This window comes from Salvelinus alpinus, chromosome 1, assembly GCF_045679555.1.
Source record: "Salvelinus alpinus chromosome 1, SLU_Salpinus.1, whole genome shotgun sequence".
Lineage (NCBI taxonomy): Eukaryota > Metazoa > Chordata > Actinopteri > Salmoniformes > Salmonidae > Salvelinus > Salvelinus alpinus.
The window spans coordinates 101,383,581-101,410,796 of record NC_092086.1 but is presented as its reverse complement, the minus strand read 5'-3'; the positions used below and the strand labels follow the sequence as shown (position 1 = coordinate 101,410,796).

General features: G+C 41.8%; 1 protein-coding gene across 3 annotated transcripts in view; it reads left to right on the top strand.

Annotated features, from left to right (window-relative positions):
- The window catches only part of LOC139536893 (glycerol-3-phosphate acyltransferase 3-like), a 47,278-nt gene that overhangs the window by 19,523 nt on the left and 539 nt on the right, over window positions 1-27,216 (top strand). Inside the window, exons 13-14 of one of the 3 annotated variants that reach the window (XR_011667424.1) lie at window positions 11,063-11,131; window positions 14,655-15,159. Coding sequence is in view for 1 of the 3 variants with exons in the window: in XM_071337627.1 (XP_071193728.1) it covers window positions 11,063-11,066 (4 nt within the window). In the remaining 2 variants the exon portion in view is untranslated. Of the gene's footprint in view, window positions 1-11,062; window positions 15,160-27,216 lie in introns of those variants that run through there. The other 2 variants (XR_011667423.1, XM_071337627.1) reach the window with 2 other exon arrangements.

The window sequence follows — 27,216 nt, the reverse complement described above, 5'->3', positions numbered from 1 at the left end:
AGATGCAAATCATGCACACACAGCAGAGTGAGAGAGAGAGGGCAATGACGTGGTGCACATCTCCTCACATATGTGAAGTTGTACACAATTTACGGGGACCACTTTTGGCTCGTGAGCTCTTTCAAAACTACTGGCTAAAAAGTATGTAAAGGTACTGTAGAATCTCTTTAAGACACTTTATGTTGGTGTTTACTTTATTAAGGTAGTTACCTGTATCTCTAATGTAAACAAGTAGCATATACTGTGTACTTATTCACTTGATTTATGCAATTCCCATTTCCTGTGGAGATTTTGTATTTGTGTGTGTAACTTTCTCTTGCACAGCCTTTTCACAGAAGTCTCAACCTTTCACTTTGTCTTCCCAGAAAAGTTGAAACAAGTCAAAAGAACTGGGTGCTGCCATATTGTTTGCTTTGCTTTGTTAAAAAACTAACTAATTGACACACAGCCAAAGTTACAGATGATCAAATTCCTATTAAGATTGCATCTGGCTTGGCTCCAGGCGACAGCCTATATTGTAAATAATATTGCCATCTGTGAGATGGCGACAGCTGGGAAATTAAGAAGACACGACGAGGATGGAATTAATAGGGAGAAAATAAGGATGGTTTCTTGGGATCTCTATAAACATGCAGTAATGCAACTTAAATTACATTACTCTTAGTTATTAATTTTCAAATAAACACAATTTAATAATCATTGCTAACCATACACATTGCTGCATAGTATGGATATCTCTGCTACAGATAACAAATGAACAAAAGATATGTCAAGGCTTAGTCCCCAAAAATGAAAATGTTAATCTTTCCATCCCAGCAAATGTGTGAATAACATTTCCCCCTGCTTTAAACAATTATTATAGTCACAGTAAATACATATTTTATTGAGCATATACAGTAGTAAAAGCAGGGATGGACTGACATACCGGACCATTTTTCTCTTTGAGGCCCCCACACCGGACCATTTTTTCCGTGACGCCTCCATTGTTTGTACGATAATTATAAATTTTGAAGAAAAAACAAACAATTAGACAGGCCCATTGGGCAAAAAATGGACCAGCCCATCCAGTTGCGTGAAGCAGTTTTGTGGGGCACCGCACAAGGATCGAGCAAGCCCCCAGCTCGTGCTAGGGTGTGTACTATGCCAGTGAGCCCATCTGCCATTTATGGCCAGTCCGCCCCTGAGTAAAAGTCCAAACTAACATTTCCCATCATTCCTACAGAATGTGACCTAACATACTGTATGTAGCCTATCCTGATCATAAGGAATCTCTCATAATAGGTCTCTTAGACATTTGGGGGATTCATCTCCATTTTTTTCTCCAGCAGTACCATAATCCACAAATCCACTGCTGTCATTTCATTCTCTAAAGCAGCTCTGCAAATATCAGTTAATCGGAGCATTTTGCAACTTCTAAGCGAAATGTATACTTTTTAATTTATCTGCCTGGGATGGCCCGAGGCCCCAGGACAATGTTGATGGATGATATTTTAATGCTGATGAATGTTATTTGTACTGAACATGGGAAACTATAAATGTTACTTCATTGGCAATGGTCGTGCCCTATGCATAAAAGTGTGGCGGGTGTGCGTTGCTCATGAATAATTGCCTTTAGCAGCAGATGTTACTTTGCAGAAACCAATTCCTCGGATAAGATTTGCAAAGATTAATTGTCTACAGCTGTTTCATGGCCCGGTGCAATCTTAATACATTTATGATAAGTTTAAAAGCTCACTAGAGGCAATGGAGGCTCCCATGTGAGACTGCAGAGAGAAAAGGCTGCTTTATTCCTGCATCTGGATTCATATCCTCTGTCATATTCATCATTAGCCTTTATGCAAGCCGATCCAAGGCGCTGTGGATCATTATTGTGCAAGGTGCAACAGTGTCCTCCCCCTTCCCCCTCTTTTTTATTTCTTTATCCTTCCTCTCTTTCTCACTCATCATCCCATCATATTTCTTTTTTTTGTGAGCGAATTATTCAAATTTGTGCAAATGAGTTGTTTCCATTTTTCTCCTCTCCGAGTGGAAATTGAAAGTGACCTGGAGTGACCCACATCTATTACTGGTTCTAAATTGCAGGGGATGTGCCGTCCGTATCACTCTAATGGCACAGGGCTGTGCCAGAGATTCGTTAACGACTGAGATATGACCCTTCCCATGAATAGCACCTGCAGTAGTTAGGAACAATCAGAGTGTTATGGCCCATACTCCAGGCTTTATAAAGCACTGTTTGAATATTCCACAGAGAACCCCGGCAATCATGTTCACTATGCCAATCGTGTGTCAGGGGTCGCACTCAACAGGACAGTCATTTAAAAAGGAGAGTTTTAAAGAATCATTTCATGTTTAAAAGTTCTTGACACAACCAGCAGGAACACAGATTGTCTGTGGATTTCATTTGCTCTGTGTTTAACCCTGTGCAGCTAGTCCCTCTAAGTCATTGTGTGCTTTTCATTCCACATTAGCTCATATAATAGCATGGCAGGGTTTTCTCTCCCAGATGACACAGCTGCCAATAGATTGTCTGCATCCATTATTTATATGTGAATCCTCAAAACACTGTGACCTGTGAGTTACATTACTCTCCTGCACTGTGCCCTGTGAGTTACATTACTCTCCTGCACTGTGACCTCTGAGTTACATTACTCTCCTGCACTGTGACCTGTGAGTTACGTTACTCTCCTGCACTGTGACCTGTGAGTTACATTACTCTCCTGCACTGTGCCCTGTGAGTTACATTACTCTCCTGCACTGTGACCTGTGAGTTACATTACTCTCCTGCACTGTGACCTGTGAGTTACGTTACTCTCCTGCACTGTGACCTGTGAGTTACATTACTCTCCTACACTGTGCCACTATACACATGTTTATTTATGCCACAGATATAATTCTCTTGATTTCTCTTGATTTCCTCAAAACTATATAACCTCACCTGTACTATACCATATCTCACCTATAGTGTTATTGTATAATGTGCACATTTTGTCACTCTGTCTGTAGATAATGTATCACAGTCGTGGTTCAGTTAAATCTAGGGCCTATTGTTGATGACCATTTTCAAATAAGAAATGTTTTTACAGGTGTACAACAGTTTGAAATGTAATTGAGGCCTATGTCTAAAGCCCTTTTACCTAACCAAAGAGCCAGTGTGTTTCCAACCTATCAACCCAATGCAGATATTTCAGGTGAGGACATTGTAATGACCCGGATGTTGTTCATGCGAGAGTAATCAGTGTGTGTTAGAGGCTATGTGTAACCTGTAGCGTCTGTCTGTCTGATGATATTTGTCAATGCCCTCACCTTCCCCTATAGCACATTTAAGTGCAATAAAAGCCAGCTTAGTATTAATTGACAGGTAATGTCCCGACTTCCACCGAAGGTGGCTCCCCTGCCTGTTTGGGCGGTACTCGGCGGTCGTCATCGGCGGTCTACTAGCCGCCACCGATCCATTTTTCCTTTTCTGTTAGTTTAGTCTTATTAGTTGCGCCTGTTCCTTTTTGTGTTTCTTGATTTTGGTCTATTTAAGCCTGTTAGGCCCGCTTAGGTTTGTGCGGGATTATTTTGTGTTCTCTGTCGATTGTGGATGTGTTTTGTTCTCTGGATTGTTTGCCCTGTGTTCTGGGTTGGTCAGTGTGTATGCACCCTGTGTTTGGCGTGACCGTTTTTTCCGGATAATTAAATTATACAAATCATTGAACCCTCTGCTCTCTGCACCTGACTCCTACCTTCCACTCCTAGTAACCCGTGACAGGTAAGCCATGAATAACGCTGGCTAACCTTGGGTATTGCTTAATTTCCACACCAGCTCCTACATCGAACATGACTTAATATACTGCAATAAAACTAAACCTTCAGTTCATACATTTGCATGATTTATATGTGGAATATTAAATTAATTTAGCGTAATAAATATTCAACAACATGAAAACGATGTAGCTGCATAATGTTAATTTATTCTAATATGATGATGTCCATGGGACTTAATTAGTAATTAGCAGTGGTGGAAAGTATTGTCATGCTTGTCATACTTGAGTGAAAGTAAAGATACCTTAATAGAAAATTACTCAAGTAAAAGTGGCTCCAGTAAAATACTACTTGAGTAAAAGTCAAAAAATATTTGTTCTTAAATATACTTAAGTATCAAAAGTAAAAGTATAAATAATTTCAAGTTAATCATATTAAGCAAAGCAGACGGCACAATTTTCTTGTTTTTAAAATGTATCGATAGCCAGGGGCACACTCCAACACTCAGACATAATTTACAAATGAAGCATTTGTGTTTAGTGAGTCCACCAGATCAGAGGCGATAGGGATGACCAGGGTTGTTCTCTTGATTAGTATGTGAATGGACCATTTTCCTGTCCTGCTAAGCATTCAAAATGTAACAAGTACTTTTGGGTGTCAGGGAAATGTATGGAGTGAAAAGTACATTATTTTCTTTAGGAATGTAGTGAAGTTAAAAGTTGTCAAAAATAGTAAAGTACAGATACCTCAAAAAACGACATACAGTAAGTAGTACTTTAAGGTATATTTTTACTTAAGTACTTTACACCACTGGTAATTGGTTCCTCTTTCTTTCTCCGCTTTCTGTTCATTATCTAAAATAATTAACTCAATGAATTTAATATTTGCCTCTACCTTTTATTATGTTTGCAAGTAAGTAGAACCTGGTGTATGTGCTGAGGATGGATGAAGGTGCTTTACAGTAACTGATGTGTAACATCACGGTAGAGGGCATCATCACCATAATGTGTACACAACAAAGGATGTGCCGACATGGCCATACTGGTATTCATAAATAGAAAAAACTGAAGTGGTGGCAGGTACCCTAGTGGTTAGAGAGTTGGACTTGTAACCGAAAGGTTGCTAGATCAAATCCCAGAACTGACAAGGTAAAAATATGTTGTTCTGCCCCTGAACAAGGCAGTTAACCCACTGTTCCTAGGCCATCATTGAAAATAAGAATTTGTTCTTAACTGACTTGCCTAGTTAAATAAAGGTAAAATTACATTCAAAAAAATGTAATATGCCTAAGTAGATGTTAGCTAAATTCCTCCCTGCACATTCTCACTGCAAAAAGAAAACTGCAGATTAGGAGCAGCGTGCAGAGGGGTGTCTATGTGTGTGTGTGTCCTGAATTTGTAGTGGGCAACCAAGTTTGCTGCCACTCAGTCAGAATGCTCATCAGCATTTCATAATTTTTCCATACCCTTGCCCCGCTTGTTAGATATTATACACATTGATAGCAAACGTCCTCGCCATGTGATTTATCATAATAGCAGGCAGCAGCAATCTAAATGATCAGACCGAAAATATACAAAGAAAACTGATCGGGTGAAATTATTAAACGAGTGGACGGATTCAGTTTCAGTTTCACTCTATCCTTTCAGAACAGCAGGATCAAAGTACAGCCCACCCTTCTCTTTACAGACATTCAAACTAGCCAGTTGATTTATTTAGACCATGTAGAACCTCGCACATGACTGACTGATTGACTGACATGAGAAAGATGCATGCTGGCACCTGAATTTTTTTTCTTTCCGATCATAAATAATAATACAAAAATACTTGGATTATAATCGTATCCAGAAAATTGTCCATATCCTGTTACGATACTCGTTTTGTCTGACTACTCTGCACATCCCTATGCACAAAATGTTTAACCATTTGGTTGCCATTAAGCAAAGCAAGGATGACCAGGGACCTGGAGAATACTAACCCTTTGGTAATCTACCAGTAATGCCTTGGATAGTTTGACCAGGGACATGGAGAATACTAACCCTTTGGTCCTCTACCAGTAATGCCTTGGATGGTTTGGCCAGGGACCTGGAGAATACTAACCCTTTGGCCCTCTACCAATAATGCCTTGGATGGTTTGGCCAGGGACCTGGAGAATACTAACCCTTTGGTCCTCTACCAATAATGCCTTGGATGGTTTGACCAGGGACCTGGAGAATACTAACCCTTTGGCCCTCTACCAATAATGCCTTGGATGGTTTGGCCAGGGACCTGGAGAATACTAACCCTTTGGTCCTCTACCAATAATGCCTTGGATGGTTTGACCAGGGACCTGGAGAATACTAACCCTTTGGTCCTCTACCTACAGTATATGAATAGCAGTGAAAGAAGCCAGAGTAGATCTGGACATGAATGCGTATCCTCACCCTGGAACAGTTAACATCATCATTCCCCTGTGCCTCCCTTCCTCCTCTGCCTGCTCACCTTCCCGGCGTATAAGAGGAATTGGATGCCTCCTTAACAAATGCCTCATTCTTTGCAGATTATTTACTTTTAATGGGTGCGAGGATGAGAAAAGCACTTAATATGTGCTCACACAAGGCGTGATGTATGGGGTCACCGTAACGCTGGTGGCATCGCCCCCACTTTGCTCTTTTCATATAAATCTATCAGAGGAGAGGAGAGGGGTTGAGTGGAAGGTAAACTGTATACTACAGGGACCTGGGAAAGCTGTGTTCTCTCAGGACAGAGAGGATAGTCAACACCTCAGAGGAATAATACATAGTTTCTTTTTTTCCCCTTTTGGGTGCGCCCTTGCATGTGTTTCGTCAGGTGTGGTCACATTCTTGAGAAGGGATTTTTGTGAGAACCAAAAATATCTAAAAGGGGACATTTATATGCAATTTGCTAATAATATTAACATTAAATAGCTGAATATTATCAACGAGACATCATAGAGGCATTAATACTATCTTATTAATGACTAGGTTCACCTAACCCTTTATAACTACTTGCCCCACTGCTTCCATTCATTCATCTCTGAACTCTTAACGATCAAAAGTATTAATTCCCACAGTATTCTATTATTAATATCCTGAACAGAGATAAAAGTAATATTAACATAAAGACATAGTCATTACTTTATCCCTGTCACCATTTGTCTTATTTAAATATCAAAAGATAACACTTTATAACAAGAAAAAAAATACATTAAATGTATTAAATTTTTTGTGCCAAATAATCAAAATAATGTTTTGCAGAGAGCTAATCAAAACTTGTAAAGTTCTATTATAAATCTTCTGAAAGATATGGATCATTTATACCATGAATGTTTTGAAGTCATCTGATTTCTCTTTAGTCCAATCTGAGTGGGCAGAGAAAGCATCCTTAAAACAGTCATCACAGCTGATTTGATCCAATATGAATATGTACAGCAATAAAACATGTTTTTGCATGAAATCAACAATTTAATTTGTCAACATTTCAATTTTTAATCTGACACTTAATTTAGTCATATTTTACAACAAATTACATTTGTTGGAGCTTTTGATACATAAAGGACAAATATTATAATGTCTTTGAGGTCCCACGGGTAGCTACATCAAATTAGAAAATAATACAATTTATTTTATCTTTCTGTTTTAGTTCAGATTTAATTGTGAAAATACTCTTGTTTCCTTAGCTGTGTTTGTGTGGAAAGACAACTAGTAAAAATCCAATTTCTTCAAGACAATGCCATCTAAGAGTGAAAAAGCTACCAGTAACACACTCACTCTCAGACTTTGATCAGAGCCTTGGCAAAGACGTAAATCTTGTTCTGCTGTATTCTTCAGCTTTAATGTCTAACACACACACAGACTCTCTGTATTGTATGCGCTTTGTGGTTTCCTTATAAATTCTTCTCTCTACAGAAACATTTTTGACAATGTATTTTGCTACACTGTCTGCCCTAATCTTGACTGTCTTTATTATAAATTGCAGGGTTGAGGTCAATTGACGTAATCATTTAATTAGGAACATCTGCTTAAAGAGTTAACTGTTGATTGCTGATTTTGGAATATTAATGTTTTTCCTTTTTATTCTCAAAATCCCCATTTTGAGTCTGAAATCGAAAAGGCATACAGACAGACTCCAGACAGTGTACTGTACGCTTTATGAGAAGTGTACTGTACTCTCACAGATGGGACCTCAACTGGATTGAGAGGCATTTTGGCTGGCTGGTTGGCTGACTGGTTCTCTAGCTGGCTGTCTGACTCGTTGTCTGTATGGCTTGCTGGTTGCTCGTCTCTCTGACTGGTTGGTTGTCTGGCTGACTGGCGGGTTTTCTGGCTGGATGACTGGCTGGCGGGTTGTCTGGCTGACTGGTGGGTTGTCTGGCTGGATGACTGGCTGGTTGTCTGGTTTTTGTTGTGTGTAGAGTGAGCTGAACAGTGTTTCATAAGCAGGGGGACTAGAGGGTACTGGGTGGCTGCTACACTTGCTGATGGGGAGAGTGAGGATGAATCACTAGATAAGGGATGGGCATCTTTCAAAAAATCTGAACTCAATGTGAGGGGCCTCAGTGGCTCGCAGGTCTGCGTACCCACATCCATGCCCACACATGCAGTCAGTTTGCTTCAGTTCTATGTATTTTGCCATGGAGTTTAGAGAAGGTTTTGCAATTTCATAACAAATTTCATGCAATTCTACTCATTTTGCCATGGATCATAGAGAAAATGTTGCAGTTTTAAAGCAAGTTTGCTTCAATTCTACACATTTTGGAATGGGGAACAGAGAAGATTTTTCCATTTTATAACTCAGTTCATGCAATTCTACAAATGTTGCCATAAGGTGGAGAGAAATATGTGCAGCTTTTAATATTATATCTGAGTGTGAGTGACTAACAAAATCAATGTGGGCCCCCCGGTTGGTAATTCCACCATGATTACTACAAGTTTAGAAAGCTGGCTAGACAAATTTACACATCAAAAAATATTTACTGACATGGGTGAGTCACTGACGTAACAAGAGAAACTGCTGATGCACAAACAAATTTCAAAATTGCACCTTGTGTATTCTACTATTCTAACTGTCAACAATAAGTTGAAACCCTGAATTCCAAAAATGATACACTTTATTTTCTTCCGATTTTTATTTTATTTGTCCGCGGGCCTACAAAAGGGCCGCCAGTTGCCCATCCCTGCACAAGATCATGCGCCGAGCCATGCACTCAGAAAATGAGAATAGAGGCCCCAGCCAACACCACCTTCCTATCATCCTTTTATAACCTGTAGTATTGTAGCAGGAGATTTCTGTCATGCCCAGTCAGATTGATGGGCTTGCCAATGAAACATTACAAGTGCAGAGTAGACTGACCAAACATCTAAACATATATCTTTTTTTAACGGGGTTACTCTCTGGACCCCAGGAGGAGAGCAGGTAGTCTTTAGTTAAGATGATCCCATATCCAACAGCAATTTATAGTCTATTGACTGGAGACAGTGTCTTTTCAGATGTACGGAAATTGTCTTACATTTCAGATGAGATGCTTTGCTTGACACCGGATTCTCGGGCCACGGCAAGAGCAAATACTGTATCACATTAGATGTCCGGGAGAGGGAGAGATGATATCACAGTGAGATTCTTGTCTGGACAGACACTGGCTCATATCCGCCCATCTCCAAAACACAATTTGCACCCACCCTCCCTTGCGCTCACACACACACGCGTGCGTGCGCACACACATAAACACAAAATACCACTTGAAGCCAGACAATCCCACTGATTGGTAGGAGAAACAATGCCTTTTGTGACACCTATCATATTGTTAAGGGCCGCTGAGACTTTATGCTCAAGTGGCGTTTCTCATTACCTCTCAGGCAGAGCTGTTTTGACAGGGGGATCCTTGACTGCCACTCAAGTCTATCAATGTCAGGAAAGGGCTTAGCGGCATACCCATATATTTGGATTAAATAGTCAGAGTCATTACGCCGAATGTTATTGACCTTTTAAGATACAACTTTAATAGCTTTTATTTCCCCTCTCTGTCTGTTTGCTTCTGAAACATGAGAGGCTACAGTGCTTATGAAGTCCCTCTCTGGGTTTTGTTGGAATTGGACTCAAATTCCTTGTGGCTCATTCCAAGGGCTTTGTTGCTGAAAAAGGAGAAATTAAACTGCACCACAGTGGGAAAGAGGAACAGGCGATCAGGATTACACGACAGGCTACTCATTTTCCAGTAGTTAGCCAAGCTAGACAAAGCCTGGCTAGGACCACATCAATGGGTTTTCAATATTGTGCAGTTGAGCCATCTATAAAATAAATATTCAAATGGGAAAGTGGTCAACCTCTTTGATCAGGAAAAATATGATTTTAATTCAGTACAACGCTACACCATGAATTCATTGGATTCAAATTAACTTTGTTGCACGGTGGTTTGTTTTGCATTCCTAAAAGGGTGTGTGTGCATTTGTTTGCGTATGAGAGAGAATAGGTTCTGTGAGGTTAATATCCTGCCCTGTCAGAACTTACATTTTTCATTTCAGGTGTGTTTATCTTAAGTGGATGGTTCTGGAGGATGACTAATATGGGATGGTGATAGTCGCTGTGAACCAAAACACAGAGTACACTATGTGATTTATCATGGCTAACATGAGCTATGTACTATTTCATATAGCCTCTCACTACATCACAGTAAAAGATAGATAAACAAAAACTTTCTCTGAAGTTATTCTGTTCTCAAACTACTCTTACTCCTACAGACTGTTGTTTGATATAATATTTCACAACTGTTAGACTGTTTAAAACTATTTGGTCCCAACGACATGTATCCCTTTTTCACTATCATTTTACAATCACTTCACCTGTGTTCCATACATTCACCATCTGTCCATCTGTCCATAGCAGAGCAATAATATTCACTTGTCTCTGTCTCTTTTCTACCATTTTACCTGTCCTGACTTCTGTCAAAGCCTGTCCTGTTATTCACTGTCACCAGCCATCAGCTTTTTACAATATCAGGCCCAGGGAAGTCGCAGCTCTTTGTACAAGCACCTAGAGTAATTGAATTTGCTGCAGAAATAGTGAGCTGGAAAATGTCATTTTCTCTGTATGTGAGGGGAGGCAGGAGCAGGTGGGTCATAGCCAGAGAGACAGACACAACTTATCTATCCTCTCTTCCATGTCCCACTCTCTCTCCTTTCTCACATATACCCATCCCACTCCATCCTACTCTCTCTCAAAATCTCCTCTGTCCTCCCACTCCATCCTACTCTTTCCCAAAACTTCCTCTGTCATCCTAATCCATTCTACTCCCTCCCAAAACCTCCTCTGTCATCCGCAGGTAACCTAGTGGTTAGAGCATTGGACCAGTAACTGGAAGGCTGCTGGATCAAATCCCCGAGCTGACAAGGTAAAAATCTGTCGTTCTGCCCCTGAGCAAGGCAGTTAACCCACTGTTCCCTTGGTGCCGAAGACATGGATGTCAATTATGGCAGCCCCCCGCACCTCTCTGATTCAGAGGGGTTGGGTTTAATGCAGAAGACACATTTCAGTTGAATACATTCAGTTGGACAACTCAAAATCAAAACAAATTTTATTTGTCACATACACATTGTTAGCAGATGTTAATGGGAGTGTAGCGAAATGCTTGTGCTTCTAGTTCCGACAGTGCAGTAATAACCAACGAGTAATCTAACCTAACAATTTCACAACAACTACCTTATGCACACAGTGTAAAGGAATGAAAGAATATGTACATAAAAATATATGAATGAGTGATGGTACAGAACGGCATAGGCAAGATGCAGTAGATGGTATCGAGTACAGTATATACATATGAGATGAGTAATGTAGTGTATGTAAACATATAAAAGTGGCATTGTTTAGAGTGGCTAGTGATACATGTATTACATAAAGATGGCAAGATGCAGTAGATGGTATCGAGTACAGTATATACATATGAGATGAGTTATGTAGGGTGTCACGCCCTGACCTTAGAGATCCTTTTATGTCTCTATTTTGGTTTGGTCAGGGCGTGAGTTGGGGTGGGCATTCTATGTTTTGTGTTCTATGTTTTCTATTTCTGTGTGTTTGGCCGGGTGTGGTTCTCAATCAGAGGCAGCTGTCTATCGTTGTCTCTGATTGAGAACCATACTTAGGTAGCCTTTTCCCACCTGGGTAGTTGTTTTCTGTTTTGTGTTGCTGCACCTGACAGGACTGTTTCGTTTTCGTTCATTCTCTTTGTTATTTTGTTTAGTGTTCTGTTTAAATAACAATAACATGAACACTTACCACGCTGCGCTTTGGTCCACACCTAATTCAACAGACGATCGTTACAGTAGGGTATGTAAACATTATATGAAGTGGCATTGTTTAAAGTGGCTCGTGATACATTTTTCATAACTTTTTACATTATTAAAGTGGCTGGAGTTGAGTCAGTATGTTGGCAGCAGCCACTCAATCTTAGTGGTGGCTGTTTAACAGTCTGATGGCCTTGAGATAGAAGCTGTTTTTCACTCTCTCGGTCCCTGTGATGCACCTGTACTGACCTCGCCTTCTGGATGATAGTGGGGTGAACAGGCAGTGGCTCGGGTGGTTGATGTCCTTGATGATCTTTATGGCCTTCCTGTGACATCGGGTGGTGTAGGTGTCCTGGAGGGCAGGTAGTTTGCCCCCGGTGATGCGTTGTGCAGACCTCACTACCCTCTGGAGAGCCTTACGGTTGTGGGCGGAGCAGTTGTCGTACCAGGCGGTGATACAGCCCGACAGGATGCTCTCGATTGTGCATCTGTAGAAGTTTGTGAGTTCTTTTGGAGACAAGCCGAATTTCTTCAGCCTCCTGAGGTTGAAGAGGCGCTGCTGCGCCTTCTTCACCACGCTGTCTGTGTGGGTGGACCAATTCCGAGGAACTTAAAACTTACTACCCTCTCCACTACTGTCCCGTCGATGTGGATAGGGGGGTGCTCCCTCTGCTGTTTCCTGAAGTCCACGATCATCTCCTTTGTTTTGTTGACGTTGAGTGTGAGGTTATTTTCATGACACCACACTCCGAGGGCCCTCACCTCCTCCCTGTGGGCCGTCTCGTCGTTGTTGGTAATCAAGCCTACCACTGTAGTGTCGTCTGCAAACTTGATGATTGAGTTGGAGGCGACGATGGCCATGCAGTCGTGGGTGAACAGGGAGTACAGGAGAGGGCTCAGAACGCACCCTTGTGGGGCCCCAGTATTGAGGATCAGCGGGGTTGAGATGTCGTTACTGACTAGGTATCTCCATTTCTCTCCCAAAACTCCCTTTGTCCTCACACTACATCCTACTCTCTTCCAAAACCTTCTCTGCCATTCTACTCTCTCCCAAAACCCACTCCATCCTACTCTCCTTTCTTCTTCCAACCTCTCTGTCCTCTTGCCTGCCCCCTCTCTGCCTCTCCAATCACTCCGAACCCCTCTTCCCTGATATAGAAACCTCTCTGGCAATTTTCACCCAAATACATTCCACAAACAATAGTTTAAAGAATGAGCATTAACAGGGTTGATCACACGAAATGGCCCTTTTAATTTACATCGGGATTCTATGGATCACAGGGGGCGTAGATTAAAGCGTTCAATGAAGCCAGTGATGAGGTATTAACCAGCTAGAGCCCCTCGGGTGCCTGGGGGAGCAGGAGGCTGGCCAGAGCTCTGCCTGCTGTGTACAGTTATTCCCCTGTAATGAAGTGCCTCTATGCGCCGGCACGGAGCAGAGGCAGGAAAAATAGATTGAAGATGATGAGCTCTTCAAAGTCATTTCTCGCTCTCTCATTCCACCTCATGCCCGGCCTGCTCCTCTTGTCCCGAGCTCTCGTCTCCCCAAAATGCCTGGGATTTACTTAGCTAGCTGAACAGACCGATGCAATTTTTATGACCTTATTGCTTTTTTTACCCTGGTAATAGTTTTGAATCAATTTATCAATCTGCAGGAACCATCAGGCATGTTGCCCTCAAAGATCAAGTCCAGGTCATTCCATCAATGCACTCAGGTGCACTGAGATGGAAAGGGAAAGGGGGAAAAATGTTCCTCCCCCACAGACCCCCATCTCTGGTGTCGCCCATATGAGAATGTGCTTCAAACGGCTTAGCAAACATGCTCTTACCAGTTTAACCCCTCATCCCAAACCCCCACAATCATGCTGTCTTTAAAATCAGTTGGAGGTGAGGTCGGGAGCACTGGGATTTCTTAATATCTGTAGCCTGGGACTGGAAAAGAGGACAGACAAAATAAGGGACCTTCCCACTCCTTCTACTCTGACAAAGAGCATCTCTTTCAATTCTGTTTTTGTATAAATGAGGTTTACCGTGATACTACTATAATCGCACAAGATAATATTGATTTAAATTCATTCCCATAAATATAGAGGAATTTGAGCACTTTCATTCAATTAGGATGAATTGTCTGAGGGACTGGCTACTGTACACCAAATAGTGGTAGCTCAATAATGTGATAATTGCAAACTAGCTTTGTTTTGCATTACTCTAGATTCATTCTCCCTCCCACTGCTTCCAAGATACACTGATATGTTACCTGTAACTATGATATCATGTCTACTATTTTGCTTAACAATATTTTAATGATATTTTAAGTTTAAAAAAAAGGTAAATACAATCGTTTTTTTGGCAATACATTTGTCAGAGTTTTTGCTAATTCATTTGGTTGTCCGCACATCTTATGTCAACTGCGTCTACGAACATTAACTAGCACATGATGGATATTTATATTTGAAATATTTTATAACTGCTGCAATATGTCCTGCATAAACAAAAACTGTGTGAGCATGTGTGTAACTGTAGCTATATCATGCATGTCTCTGTTCCCTCTACAAGTTCTAGAAGTGTGTTCATACATTGTTGCGTCTGTGGTATGTCTCCATGTGCGTACGTGTGTCCCTGTTTCTCTCTCAGAACCTGTGGAGGACCCTGAGCCACACAGACTGTACTGGGAGAGGCTTCTCAGTCGGGGCGCTCTATATTTAGCCTATCCTGTGAAAGCCATCTGCCCTCCCTGAATCTCTGTTCTTTTGCCTCCCTCACAAAGGACCCATACATCTCAGACCTTCTAGGCAAATCACACACTAATGAGCCTCTTTAAGGCTCTTTGAATTTCTAATGAATAACACTGTGCAGGAAAATAAACAAATTGCTATTGATCATGCCACAAAGATTTAGACTAATTTAATAAGTGGACCAGAGCTTGGCTGGGGCTTTGACTGGCCTGTTGTCTGGGCACCCTGTTCCTCGCTCCTCAGCCACACCACGGGGTGCTGCTGTCTCTGTTGTTAATGTACTGATCTGATCATCAGGCTAGATGGTTAGAGACCAAACCCCACTGTTCAGGAAGACTCTCTTTGTGGGAATTGTGATGTATAGCTACAGTATACTATAATGTAGACAAAATAAACCTGCAAGATTAAATGTTTTCTGTGGCATAATTTCTGCTCTGTATTATCATGGGGTAGCGAGGGGTTGGTGTCCCACCCTCTTGAACTGATCTAATACCGATATATATGTATACAGTATCTTAGCTCCCGAGTGGCGCAGTGATCTAAGGCACTGCATTTCAGTGTAAGAGGTGTCACTACAGTCCCTGGTTTGAATCCAGGCTGTGTCACATCTGGCCGTGATTGGGAGTTCCATAGGGCGGCGCACAATTGGCCCAGCGTCATCTGGGTTTGGCCGGGGTAGGCTGTCATTGTAAATAAGAATTTGTTCTTAACTGACTTGCCTAGGTAAATAAAGGTAAAATATATGATCTTGGATACAGTTACCTTTTTGTTTTATATTGACTGGTGGGCAGTTTGGTATCAAAGGTTGTGAGATACAGTATGATCCTCATTAGCTAGGCCACTGAATTCATCTGGTACTGAGCTGCTTCCTGAGCTGCATTCTGTAAAACCAAAGGAGCCCAACCACCTTGTGGTCCCTATTAATTCTCTCCTAATATATTGAAATATTATGCAACATGTTTAAGTCATAGATGAGAAAGGTGGAGGCAGGTGATTGATTATTTGATGTGATGACACTTGCTGGTAGTTTTTAACTCATCCTTTTAAGGCAGTGCTTCTGGGCCACTGGGGTATTGGGCAGAGGACAGTGGTCATTATGTAGGGCAAAGCCTGATGAATATTGAAAATGTATCTTACATGCAACTGTGCCAAGGGTGCTCATAGTAGACCCTGTAGTGGTGAATACTGGAGCTACCAGACATGTAGTTGTAGAGCTGTTTATATTGAAAAATGAAGTAGGCTAGATTTCCAACGGCAACAATCTATTGATAGCGATCAGTTATCAATATATATTTTTCTTGTTACTCCATAGTTACATTTAGACAATTGTATACCATCTCAATTGACTGATAAACATTCTGTATACCTCAGCATGTTATCCACAGTTCATATGATGCAACACGTGAAGGAGTGGAATCACTTGTTCACTGAAGTGGTCATATAATTGAATGTCATCTAGTAAATATGGACCGGCCCTTTGAGGTCCAGTGACTTTGTTGATGGGCTACAGTACATTACACTATGTCTGATGAGGAGGCTAGTGATGATTGGGTCGGCATCCAAAGCCCTCTTCCTGACCTACACCATTCCCAGAAAGAGGCCCTGTTCTCTGGCCAATATTAGACTAATCGCCCCTCTCTCTCTCTCTTCTTGGAGGTCAGCCTTAAAAAGAGCATTAAGCGAGGAGCTAATGGAATTCAGGGTATAATAATATAGGGATATGGTGAGACAATTCTATTAACAAGATATAAATCATGTTGAGTGTGAGGTAAGTGTTTTTTAATTGATTGATGGAAACAGATATCCATAGGTTTTCTGAAGACTAACAGTCATTTACCATAACCTGCACAGTAAAATAGGCAAAAAGGTAGCAATAAGGAAATTACAGTGTGCTGGGGATAAATTATTCAGAAAATATAATAATTTTGTGCTTACATTACTAATGTGAAGAAGCATTTCATCTCCCTCCTGTGGAATGGGATGGGGACCGAGGTGAAGGTTTTCATAAAGATGAAAACTGCATCCTGAACACTGCTACATGATTATCCAAGAACTAGTACCTTTCTGCTGTAATCAACAGAGTTTGCAGGGATGGAGGAAAAGTGGATTCCCCAAAACAAACACATACTGTAGGCCTACATACATATCCCTTCCATGTTCAGATAAAGTGTTTTAATTAGTATCATTAGTACAGGCGTTGAGAAGTGTACGTTTAGAGTTGACTGACAAGGAGACTAATGTTAAGGCAGCAATAATGATAACATGCAAGTCAACAGAAAGAACAGATCTGTCTGAACATCGACACCAGCCATCTTGAATCTTGAATCAACAGATGTCCAATATGTTCAATCACCGACACCTAGACACTTTCATTAGAATAACACGAGTCACACATACACACACAATTGTGAACACCAAAATACCTCATAAACCAATATGTGGTGTCAGCCCAGACCCGTTGTTTCAGAGATAATGCACATTATTTGCAGGTCTTCATGTTCCCCTCCTCTCTCTCCCCCTATATTTCACCATGCTCCTTTTCAGAGGGTGAATTAACAGAGGAACAACACTGGTTGCTCAGAATGACAAGAGAAAGCAGCCCCCTGATAACCATCAAGTGGAACAAATTATAAGTGTTACAAAATAAGAAGACAAAAGGGGGTGGTGGGGAGTTGTAGTGTAAGTTAACAAGGTTGTGATCAATAGCAGACAGCAGGACCCTGTCTTTCTGTGCCTGCCTGCCTAGTGTTATCTCCCCTTCATGTTCATTACATTCAGCCTCTTGTTCCCTCAGCCCAGATGCTGACATTGATCGACAGCTCCTATTAAGAGCCTTTCCCTTGCAGCTGGCAAGAGCAGATACATGAAATCAAACAGTTATTGCTTGTCATTGGGCCTGGCAAGTAAAATATGGCCACTAAATAGTTGTTGCCATCAGATGCGGTTTGATACAAGGTTTTAATTTGGGAGACTGCTCCATTACACTGATGCAATTGACACCAGCCTTTTGTTTGGGGGCGATATGATTGTGTACATGATCCCTGGGTTTTGATAGGCTGTTTCCTCAGGGGCTTTGTTTTGCTTTTTATATGTTTTTCTGCCAGTCAGAATACGCTCCCTGCCTGAACAGGGGATGTTATCACCGTCCTTCTCCTCCTCCTCCTTTCTTCTCCTCTTCCCCTCCTCTTTCAGCCCTCTGTCCTTGTCCCCTTATCAGGAGGTGTCTCGGTGTAGCAACCCTAAGCTCTCGCCTGGCTACAAGATAAGACATTCCTTACGAGCAGTAGGTATGGTGACACAACAATAGCCGAGGTTGTCAGGCTCAAATTACAGCTCTCGTCTCTTCCTGTGCCAGGACGATATCTAACCTCCCCTTCTTTGAATTACAACCGTGAAATGGGCCCTAAACGCTCATCTAATAAGGATGTATTAGTAACACCCCCCTGCTGTCACACAGACACACACTCCCCCCTAAGACTCTATGCTGAACACGATCACCGTGGCGACGTCAGGACAGGAACAGGACAGCTGTGTGAGGACGGGCAGCGGGTGGTGTGGGTGGTGTCCTGTTCCCTGCTTTGTGTGCTGCATATTAAAAGTTTTATGGAGGCAATTAAATGTGTGCTTACTGGCGAGGAGTTGGCAGAATGGATGTACAATTGAATTAGTAGTTATGATGGGCCACATTTCAAGATTAAGTAAATGCAATTACCTCTGATGTTGTCTCTCTCCTCCCAAAAGGTTAGGCTGCACCATGTGACTTAATTACCCTTGTCACATACACTTTTCCACTGATGTCATTTCACAGCAGCTAGAAGGAAGTGTGGCTAAAGTAGAGAGGCTGGCCTGTCTCCTCTGTTCTGTGTGGAGAGTGAAGAGAGCCATTGATATTCCTCTCTGGGCCTTTTTTACAGCGTGATGCATTGAAGCTGACTCATCCCAATAATAAGAGCTTTGCAAAGACACCTCGGCAGAGAGATTCCTGGGCTTGTCTCTGGCTTTGCAGGTTAACTAAATTACATTATGGGGATAATGCTAAGTTATAGTATTGGACGTAAACTGGGACTAGACAGGGCAATATGACGCTGGATGGTCCACACAGTGTCAGACTTCAAATCAATTCAAATTTTATTGGTCACATACACATGGTTAGCAGATGTTAATGTGAGTGAAGCGTAATGTTTGTGCTTCTAGTCCGACAGTGCAGTAATATCTAAAAAGTAATCTAACAAATTCACAACGACTAACTTATACACACAAATGTAAGGGGATGGAATAAGAATATGTACATTTAAATATATGGATGCACGATGGCCGTGCGGCATAGGCAAGATGCAATAGATGGTATAAAATACAGTATATTAAGTTGAAGTCGGAAGTTTACATACACTTAGGTTGGAGTCATTAAAACTCGTTTTTCAATCACTCCACAAATTTCTTGTTAACAAACTATAGTTTTGGCAAGTCGGTTAGGACATCTACTTTGTGCATCACACAAGTAATTTTTCCAACAATTGTTTACATAAGGATTATTTCACTGTATCACAATTCCAGTGGGTCAGAAGTTTACATACATTAAGTTGACTGTGCCTTCAAACAGCTTGAAAAATTTCAGCAAATGATGTCATAGCTTTAGAAGCCTCTGATAGGCTAATTGATATTTGAGTCAATTGGAGGTGTACCTGTGGATGTAGTTCAAGGCCTACCTTCAAACTCAGTGCCTCTTTGCTTGACATCATGGGAAAATCAAAAGAAATCAGCCAAGACCTCAGAAAAAATATATAGACGTCCACAAGTCTGGTTCATCCTTGGGAGCAATTTCCAAATGCCTGTAGGTACCACGTTCATCTGTACAAACAACAGTACGCAAGTATAAACACCATGGGACCACGCAGCCGTCATACCGCTCAGGAAGGAGACGCGTTCTGTCTCCTAGAGATGAGCGTACTTTGGTTCGAAAAGTGCAAATCAATCCCAGAACAACAGCAAAGGACCTTGTGAAGATGCTGGAGGAAACAGGTACAAAAGTATCTATATCCACAGTAAAATTAGTCCTATATTGACATAACCTGAAAGGCTGCTCCAAAACCGCCTTAAAAAAGCCAGACTACGGTTTGCAACAGCACATGGGGACAAAGATCGTACTTTTTGGAGAAATGTCTTCTGGTCTGATGAAACTAAAATAGAAGTGTTTGGCCATAATGACTATCATTATGTTTGGAGGAAAAAGGGGGAGGCTTGCAAACCGAAGAAAACCATCCAAACCGTGAAGCACGGGGGTGGCAGCATCAAGTTGTGGGGGTACCTTGCTGCAGGAGGGAATGGTGCCTTTCACAAAATAGATGGCATCATGAGAGATGAAAATTATGTAGATATATTGAAGCAACATCTCAAGACATCAGTCAGGAAGTTTAAAGCTTGGTCTCAAATGGGTCTTCCAAATGGACAATGACCCCAAGCATACTTCCAAAGTTGTGGCAAAATGGCTTAAGGACAACAAAGTCAAGGTATTGGAGTGGCCATCACAAAGCCCTGACCTCAATCCAATAGAAAATTTGTGGGCAGAACTGAAAAAGCGTGTGCGAGCCAAGGAGGCCTAGAAACCTGACTCAGTTACACCAGCTCTGTCAGGAGGAATGGGCCAATATTCACCCAACTTATTGTGGGAAGCTTGTGGAAGGCTACACAAAACGTTTGACCCAAGTTAAACCATTTAAAGGCAATGCTACCAAGTACTGATTGAGTGTATGTAAATTTCTGACCCACTGGGAATGTGATGAAAGAAATCAAATCTGAAATAAATCATTCTCTCTACTATTATTCTGAGATTTCACGTTCTTAAAATAAAGTGGTGATCCTAACTGACCTAAGACAGGGAATTCTTACTAGGATTAAATGTCAGGAATTTTGAAAAACTGAGTTTAAATGTATTTGGCTGAGGTGCATTAACTTCCGACTTCAACTGTACATATGAGATGAGTAATGTAGGATATGTAAACATTATTAAAGTGGCATTATTTAAAGTGACTAGTGATACCATTATTAAATCAATTTATTAAAGTGGCCAGTGATTTGAGTCTGTATGTTGGCAGCAGCCTCTCTATGTTAGTGAAGGCTGTTTAACTTCTTTGGGATAGGGGGCAGCATTTTCACGTTTGGATGAAAAGCGTGCCCAGAGTAAACTGCCTGCTACTCCGGCCCAGTTGCTAATATATGCATATTATTAGTAGATTTGGATAGAAAACACTCTGAAGTTTCTAAAACTGTTTGAATGATGTCTGTGAGTATAACAGAACTCATATGGCAGGCGAAAACCTGAGAAAAATCCAACCAGGAAGTGGGAAATCTGAGGTTTGTAGTTTTTCAACTCATCGCCTATCGAATATACAGTGTCTATGGGGTCATATTGCACTTCCTAAGGCTTCCACTGGATGTCAACAGTCTTTAGAACCTTGTTTGATGCTTATACTGTAAAGGAGGGGGGAATGGGAGCTGAATGAGTCAGAGGTCTGCCAGAGTGGCATGAGCTGACCACGCGCGTTCACGTGAGAGCGACCTGCGTTCCATTGCAATTCTAAAGACAAAGGAATTCTCCGGTTGGAACATTATTAAAGATTTATGTTAAAAACATCCTAAAGATTGATTCTATACATCGTTTGACATGTTTCTACGGACTGTAACGGAACTTTTTGACTTTTCGTCTGGACCTAGTGATCGCGCGTCATGAATTTGGATTTGTGAACTCAAGGTGCGAACAACAAGGAGGTGTTTGGACATAAATGATGGACTTTATCGAACTAAACAAACATTTATTGTGGAACTGGTATTCCTGGGAGTGCATACTGATGAAGATCATCAAAGGTAAGTGAATATTTATAATGCTATTTCTGACTTCTGTTGATTCTGCAACATGGCGGGTATATGTTTGGCTTGTTTTGGTCTCTGAGCGCCGTACTCAGATTATTGCATGGTTTGCTTTTTCCGTAAAGTTTTTTTGAATTATGACAAAGCGGTTGCATTAAGGAGAAGTATATCTATAATTCTGTGCATAATACTTGTATCTTTTATCAAAGTTTATTATGAGTATTTCTGTAAATTGATGTGGCTCTGTGCAAATTCACGGGATGTTTTGGAGGCAAAGCCAAATGTAAACTGAGGTTTTTGGATATAAATATGAACTTGATCGAACAAAACATACATGTATTGTGTAACATGTTGTCCCGGGAGTGTCATCTGATGAAGAATATCAAAGGTTAGTGATTAATTTTATCTATCTTTCTGCGTTTTGTGACTCCTCTCTTTGGTTGGAAAATGGCTGTATGCTTTCTGTGACTAGTTGCTGATCTAACATTATGATATGTTGTGCTTTCGCCGAAAAGCCTTTTTGAAATCGGACACTGTGGTTGGATTAACGAGAAGTTTATCTTTAAAATGGTGCCTAATACTTTTATGTTTGAGAAATTTGAATTATGAGATTTCTGTTGATTGAATTTGGCGCCCTGCAATTTCAATGGCTGTTGGCGAGGGGTTCCGCTAGTTCCCAGACAGGTTAACTTCTCTGCGCTACGGATCCCTTTTACGGGATCATTTTCCTAAACAACCGCTGAATTGCAGGGCGCAAAATATTACAAAAAATATTTATAATCATGCAATCACAAGTGAAATATACCAAAACACAGTTTAGCCTGTTGTTAATCCACCTATCATGTCAGATTTTGAAAGTATGCTTTACAGAGAAAGAAATCCACGCTTTTGTGAGTGTATCAATCAATGCTAGAACAGCTAGCCCCAAATTAGCATGGTCACGAAAGTCAGAAAAGCAATAAAATTAATCGCTTACCTTTGATAATCTTCAGATGTTTGCACTCACGAGACTCCCAGTTACACAACAAATGTTCTTTTTGTTCGATAAATATTACTTTTATAACAAAAAAAACGCCATTTGGGTTGCGCGTTATGTTCAGAAAACCAAAGCCTCGTTCCGTTCGACGAAAATTCCAAAAAGTATCCGTAATGGTCGTAGAAACATGTCAAATGTTTTTTATAATCAATCCTCAGGTTGTTTTTAACAAACATAATCGATAATATTTCAACCGGACCGTAACCTACTCAATAAGAGAGAAAAAGAAAATGGAGAGCTACCCTCTCGTGCACAGGAACTAATCTGAGGACACCTGACTACTTTTGAAAAATCTCGCTCATTTTTTAAAATAAAAGCCTGAAACTATGTCTAAAGCCTGGTTACAGCCTGAGGAAGCCATTGGAAAAGGAATCTGGTTGATACTCTTTAAATGGAAGAAAGACGGGCCAGGAAACACAGATTTTTTTTTTTTTTTATCACTTCCGGGTTAGATTTTCTCAAGTTTTCGCCTGCAGAATCAGTTTTGTTATACTCACAGACAATATTTTGACAGTTTTGGAAACTTTGGAGTGTTTTCTATCCTAATCTGTAAATTATATGCATATTCTACGATCTGAACCTGAGAAATAGTCCGTTTACCTTGGGAACGTTATTTTAAGAAATAATAATAATAATAATCTGACCCCTAGCGTCAAGAGGTTAACAGTCTGATGGCCTTGAGATAGAAGCTGTTTTTCAGTCTCTCGGTCCCAGCTTTGATGCACTTGTACTGACCTCGCCTTCTGGATGATAACGGGGTGAACAGGCAGTGGCTCGGTAGGTTGTTGTCCTTGATGATCTTTTTGGCCTTCTTGTGACATCGGGTGCTGTAGGTGTCCTGGAGGGCTGGTAGTTTGCCCCCGGTGATGCGTTGTGCAGACCACACTACCCTCTGGAGAGCTTTGCGATTGAGGGCGGTGCAGTTGCCGTGCCAGCCGGTGGTACAGCCCGACAGGATGCTCTCGAATTGTGCATCTGTAAAAGTTTGTGAGGGTTTTCGGTGACAAGACAAATTTCTTCAGCCTCTTGAGGTTGAAGAGGCTCTGTTGCGCCTTTTTCACCACGCTGTCTGTGTGGGTGGACCATTTTAGTTTGTCCGTAATGTGTACGCCGAGTAACTTAAAACTTTCCACATTCTCCACTACTGTCCCGTCGATGTGGATAGGGGGGTGCTACCACTGCTGTCCACGATCATCTCCTGTGTTTTGGTGACGTTGAGTGAGAGGTTATTTTCCTTACACCACACTCCGAGGGCCCTGACCTCACCCCCTGTAGGCTGTTGTTGGTAATCAAGCCTACCACTGTAGAGTCGTCTGCAAACTTAATGAGATTGAGTTGGAGGCGTGCATGGCCACACAGTCATAGGTGAACAGGGAGTACAGGAGAGGGCTAAGAACTCACCCTTGTGGGGCAACACTGTTGAGGATCAGCGGGGTGGAAATGTTGTTTCCTACCTTCACCACCTGGGGGCGACCCGTCAGAAAGTCCAGGACCAAGTGGCACAGGGCAGGGTCGAGACCCAGGGTCCCAAGCTTAATGATACGTTTGGAGGGTACTATGGTGTTGAATGCTGAGCTGTAGTCGATGAACAGCATTCTTACATAGGTATTCCTCTTGTCCAGATGGGATAGGGCAGTGTGCAGTGTGATGGCGATTGCATCGTCTGTGGACCTATTGGGGTGGTAAGCAAATTGGAGTGGGTCTATGCTATCAGGTAGGGTGGAGGTGATATGATCCTTGACTAGTCTCTCAAAGCTCTTCACGATGACAGAAGTGAGTGCTACGGGGTGATAGTAATTTAGTTCAGTTACCTTAGCTTTCTTGGGAACAGGAACAATGGTGGTCATCTTGAAGCATGTGGGGACAGCAGACTGGGATAAGGTTTGATTGAATATGTCCGTAAACACACCAGCCAACTGGTCTGCGCATGCCCTGAGGACGCGGCTAGGTAGGTCGTCTGGGCAGGCAGCCTTGCGAGGGTTAACACGTTTAAATGTTTTACTCACGTTGGCCATGTTGAAGGAGAGCCCACAGTCTTTGGTAGCGGGCCATGTCGGTGGAACTGTATTGTCCTCAAAGCGCACAAAGAAGTTGTTTAATTTGTTTGGGAGCGAGACATCGATGTCCGCGACGGGGCTGGTTTTCTTGTCATCCGTGATTGTCTGCAGATCCTGCCACATACGTCTCGTGTTTGAGGCGTTGAATTGTGACTCTACTTTGTCTCTATACTGACGCTTTGCTTGTTTGATTGCCTTGCGGAGGGAATAGCTACACTGTTTGTATTTGCTCATGTTTCCAGTCGCCTTGCCATGATTAAATGGAGTGGTTCGCGCTTTCAGTTTTGTGTGAATGCTGCCATCAATCCACGGTTTCTGGTTAGGGAAGGTTTTAATAGTCACAATGGGTACAACATCTCCAATGCACTTCCTAATAAACTCACTCACCGAGTCAGCGTATACGTCGATGTTATTGTCTGAGGCTACCCGGAACATATCCCAGTCCACGTGATTGAAGCAATCTTGATGCGTGGAATCCAATTGGTCAGAGTAGTGTTGGATAGACCTAAGCATGGGTGCAACCTGTTTTAGTTTCTGCCTATAGGAGGGGAGCAACAAGATGGAGTCATGGTCAGATTTGCCGAAGGGAGGGCGGGGGAGGGCCTTGTATGCATCGCGGAAATTAGAGTAGCAGTGGTCCAATGTTTTGTTCGAGCGGGTGCAACAATCAATGTGCTGGTAGAATTTGGGTAACCTTGTTCTCAAATTAGCTTTGTTAAAATCCCCAGCTACAATAAATGCAGCCTCAGGGTATATGGTTTCCAGTTTACATAGAGTCCAGTGAAGTTCTTTCAGGGCCGTTGAGGTATCTGCTTGGGGGAATATACACGGCTGTGACTATACTTGAAGAGAATTCTCTTGGAACATAATGCGGTCAGCATTTCATTGTAAGGTATTCTAGGTCAGGTGAACAAAAGGACTTGAGTTCCTGTATGTTGTTATGATTACACCATGAGTCGTTAATCATGATGCATACACCACCGCCCTTCTTCTTACCAGAGAGATGTTTGATTCTGTCGGCACCACGCATGAAGAAACCCGGTGGGTGTATCGACTCTGACAACATATCCCGAGTGAGCCATATTTCTGTGAAACAGAGAATGTTAAAATCTCTGATGTCTCTCTGGAAGACAACTCGTGCCCTAATTTCATCACCTTGTTGTCTAGAGACTGGACATTGGCGAGTAGTATGCTCGGAAGTGGTAGATGGTGTGCTCGCCTTCTATGTCTGACCAGGAGGCCGCTCCGTTTGCCTCTCCTGCAGCGACAACGTTGTTTTGGGTCGGCCTCTGGGATTAGAACCAATGTCCAGGGTGGAGATTTGAACAAAGGATCCGCTTCGGGAAAGTCGTATTCCTGGTCGTAATGTTGGTAAGTTGACATCGCTCTTGTATCCAGTAGTTCTTCCCGGCTATATGTAATAACACTTAAGATTTTCTGGGCAAACAATGTAAGAAATAATACATTCAAAAAACGAATTTCTACATAGTTTCCTAAGGACGTGAAGCGAGGTGACCATCTCTGTCGGCGCCATCTTGCAAGGAAACACCAAGGAAAATGGCCCTGAAAAAAGTGTATATGGAACTTTTCACGGCTTACTTTGGCCTTGGTTGTGAAGAGTAAAAATTATTCCAGATTGCATCTCTTTCGTCCGTTCCACAGAAGCCCACTGATCATTAGATCTCAATATGACTGTTTGACAGAGTGGGAAATATATAAAGTGATGATGAACTTTGTGAGTAACAGTTTGTAATTTTCTCTCTGAGAGGTCTGAGGTCACTCTCCAGAGTACTGAAGCAATACATCAAAGCAATTCTCTAACTGCCAGGCCGTTGACAGCGATAAGTGACCCTTGTATCAATACAAAATCGAAACCTATATGAAGCTGCCTCATATGATCTCTCTCTCAAAAGTATTTTTTTCTCCCTCACAGAGCAGTTTACATGGCCTCCCTCCCTCTCCCTTTCCCTCATCTCCACTCCCTCAGAAACAGTTGATTAGTACTGAGCTCTTAGGCATCGTCATTTGCCAGTGATAGAAGCTCAGCAGCCAGTGTGAATCTGGTGTCCTTGCAGATTTAGTGGTCACTTCCCTCAACTTTGGCCATTAACCTGAGTACAGCAGGCAGTTGGCCCCCCTCTGAGCACCATGGGCACATTTATTACCCAGGGACACTCTAATGGATCCCAGTTAAGGTGTGTTAACAATTTTTCTATCGATTAATAGAAGGAGAATGATAGCCAGACTAACTTAGCCCAGACGATTTAGTGGCTTTTAAGGTAGTAGCGATGAATATAATGCTTTCGAAAGAGCTTCTGGACGTTATATATATGACACCTGCTACATTAAGCTACATTAAGGTTTAATACATCTTCATTACTGGCACTTTGCCCAACCCCTTCAAGGTTGAAATAGAGATCCAGCTTTCATTAGACTACCCATCATCACTCTATGGAGAGATATTAAATAATAATGTAATTATTGAAACAGTTCTGCCTTAGATC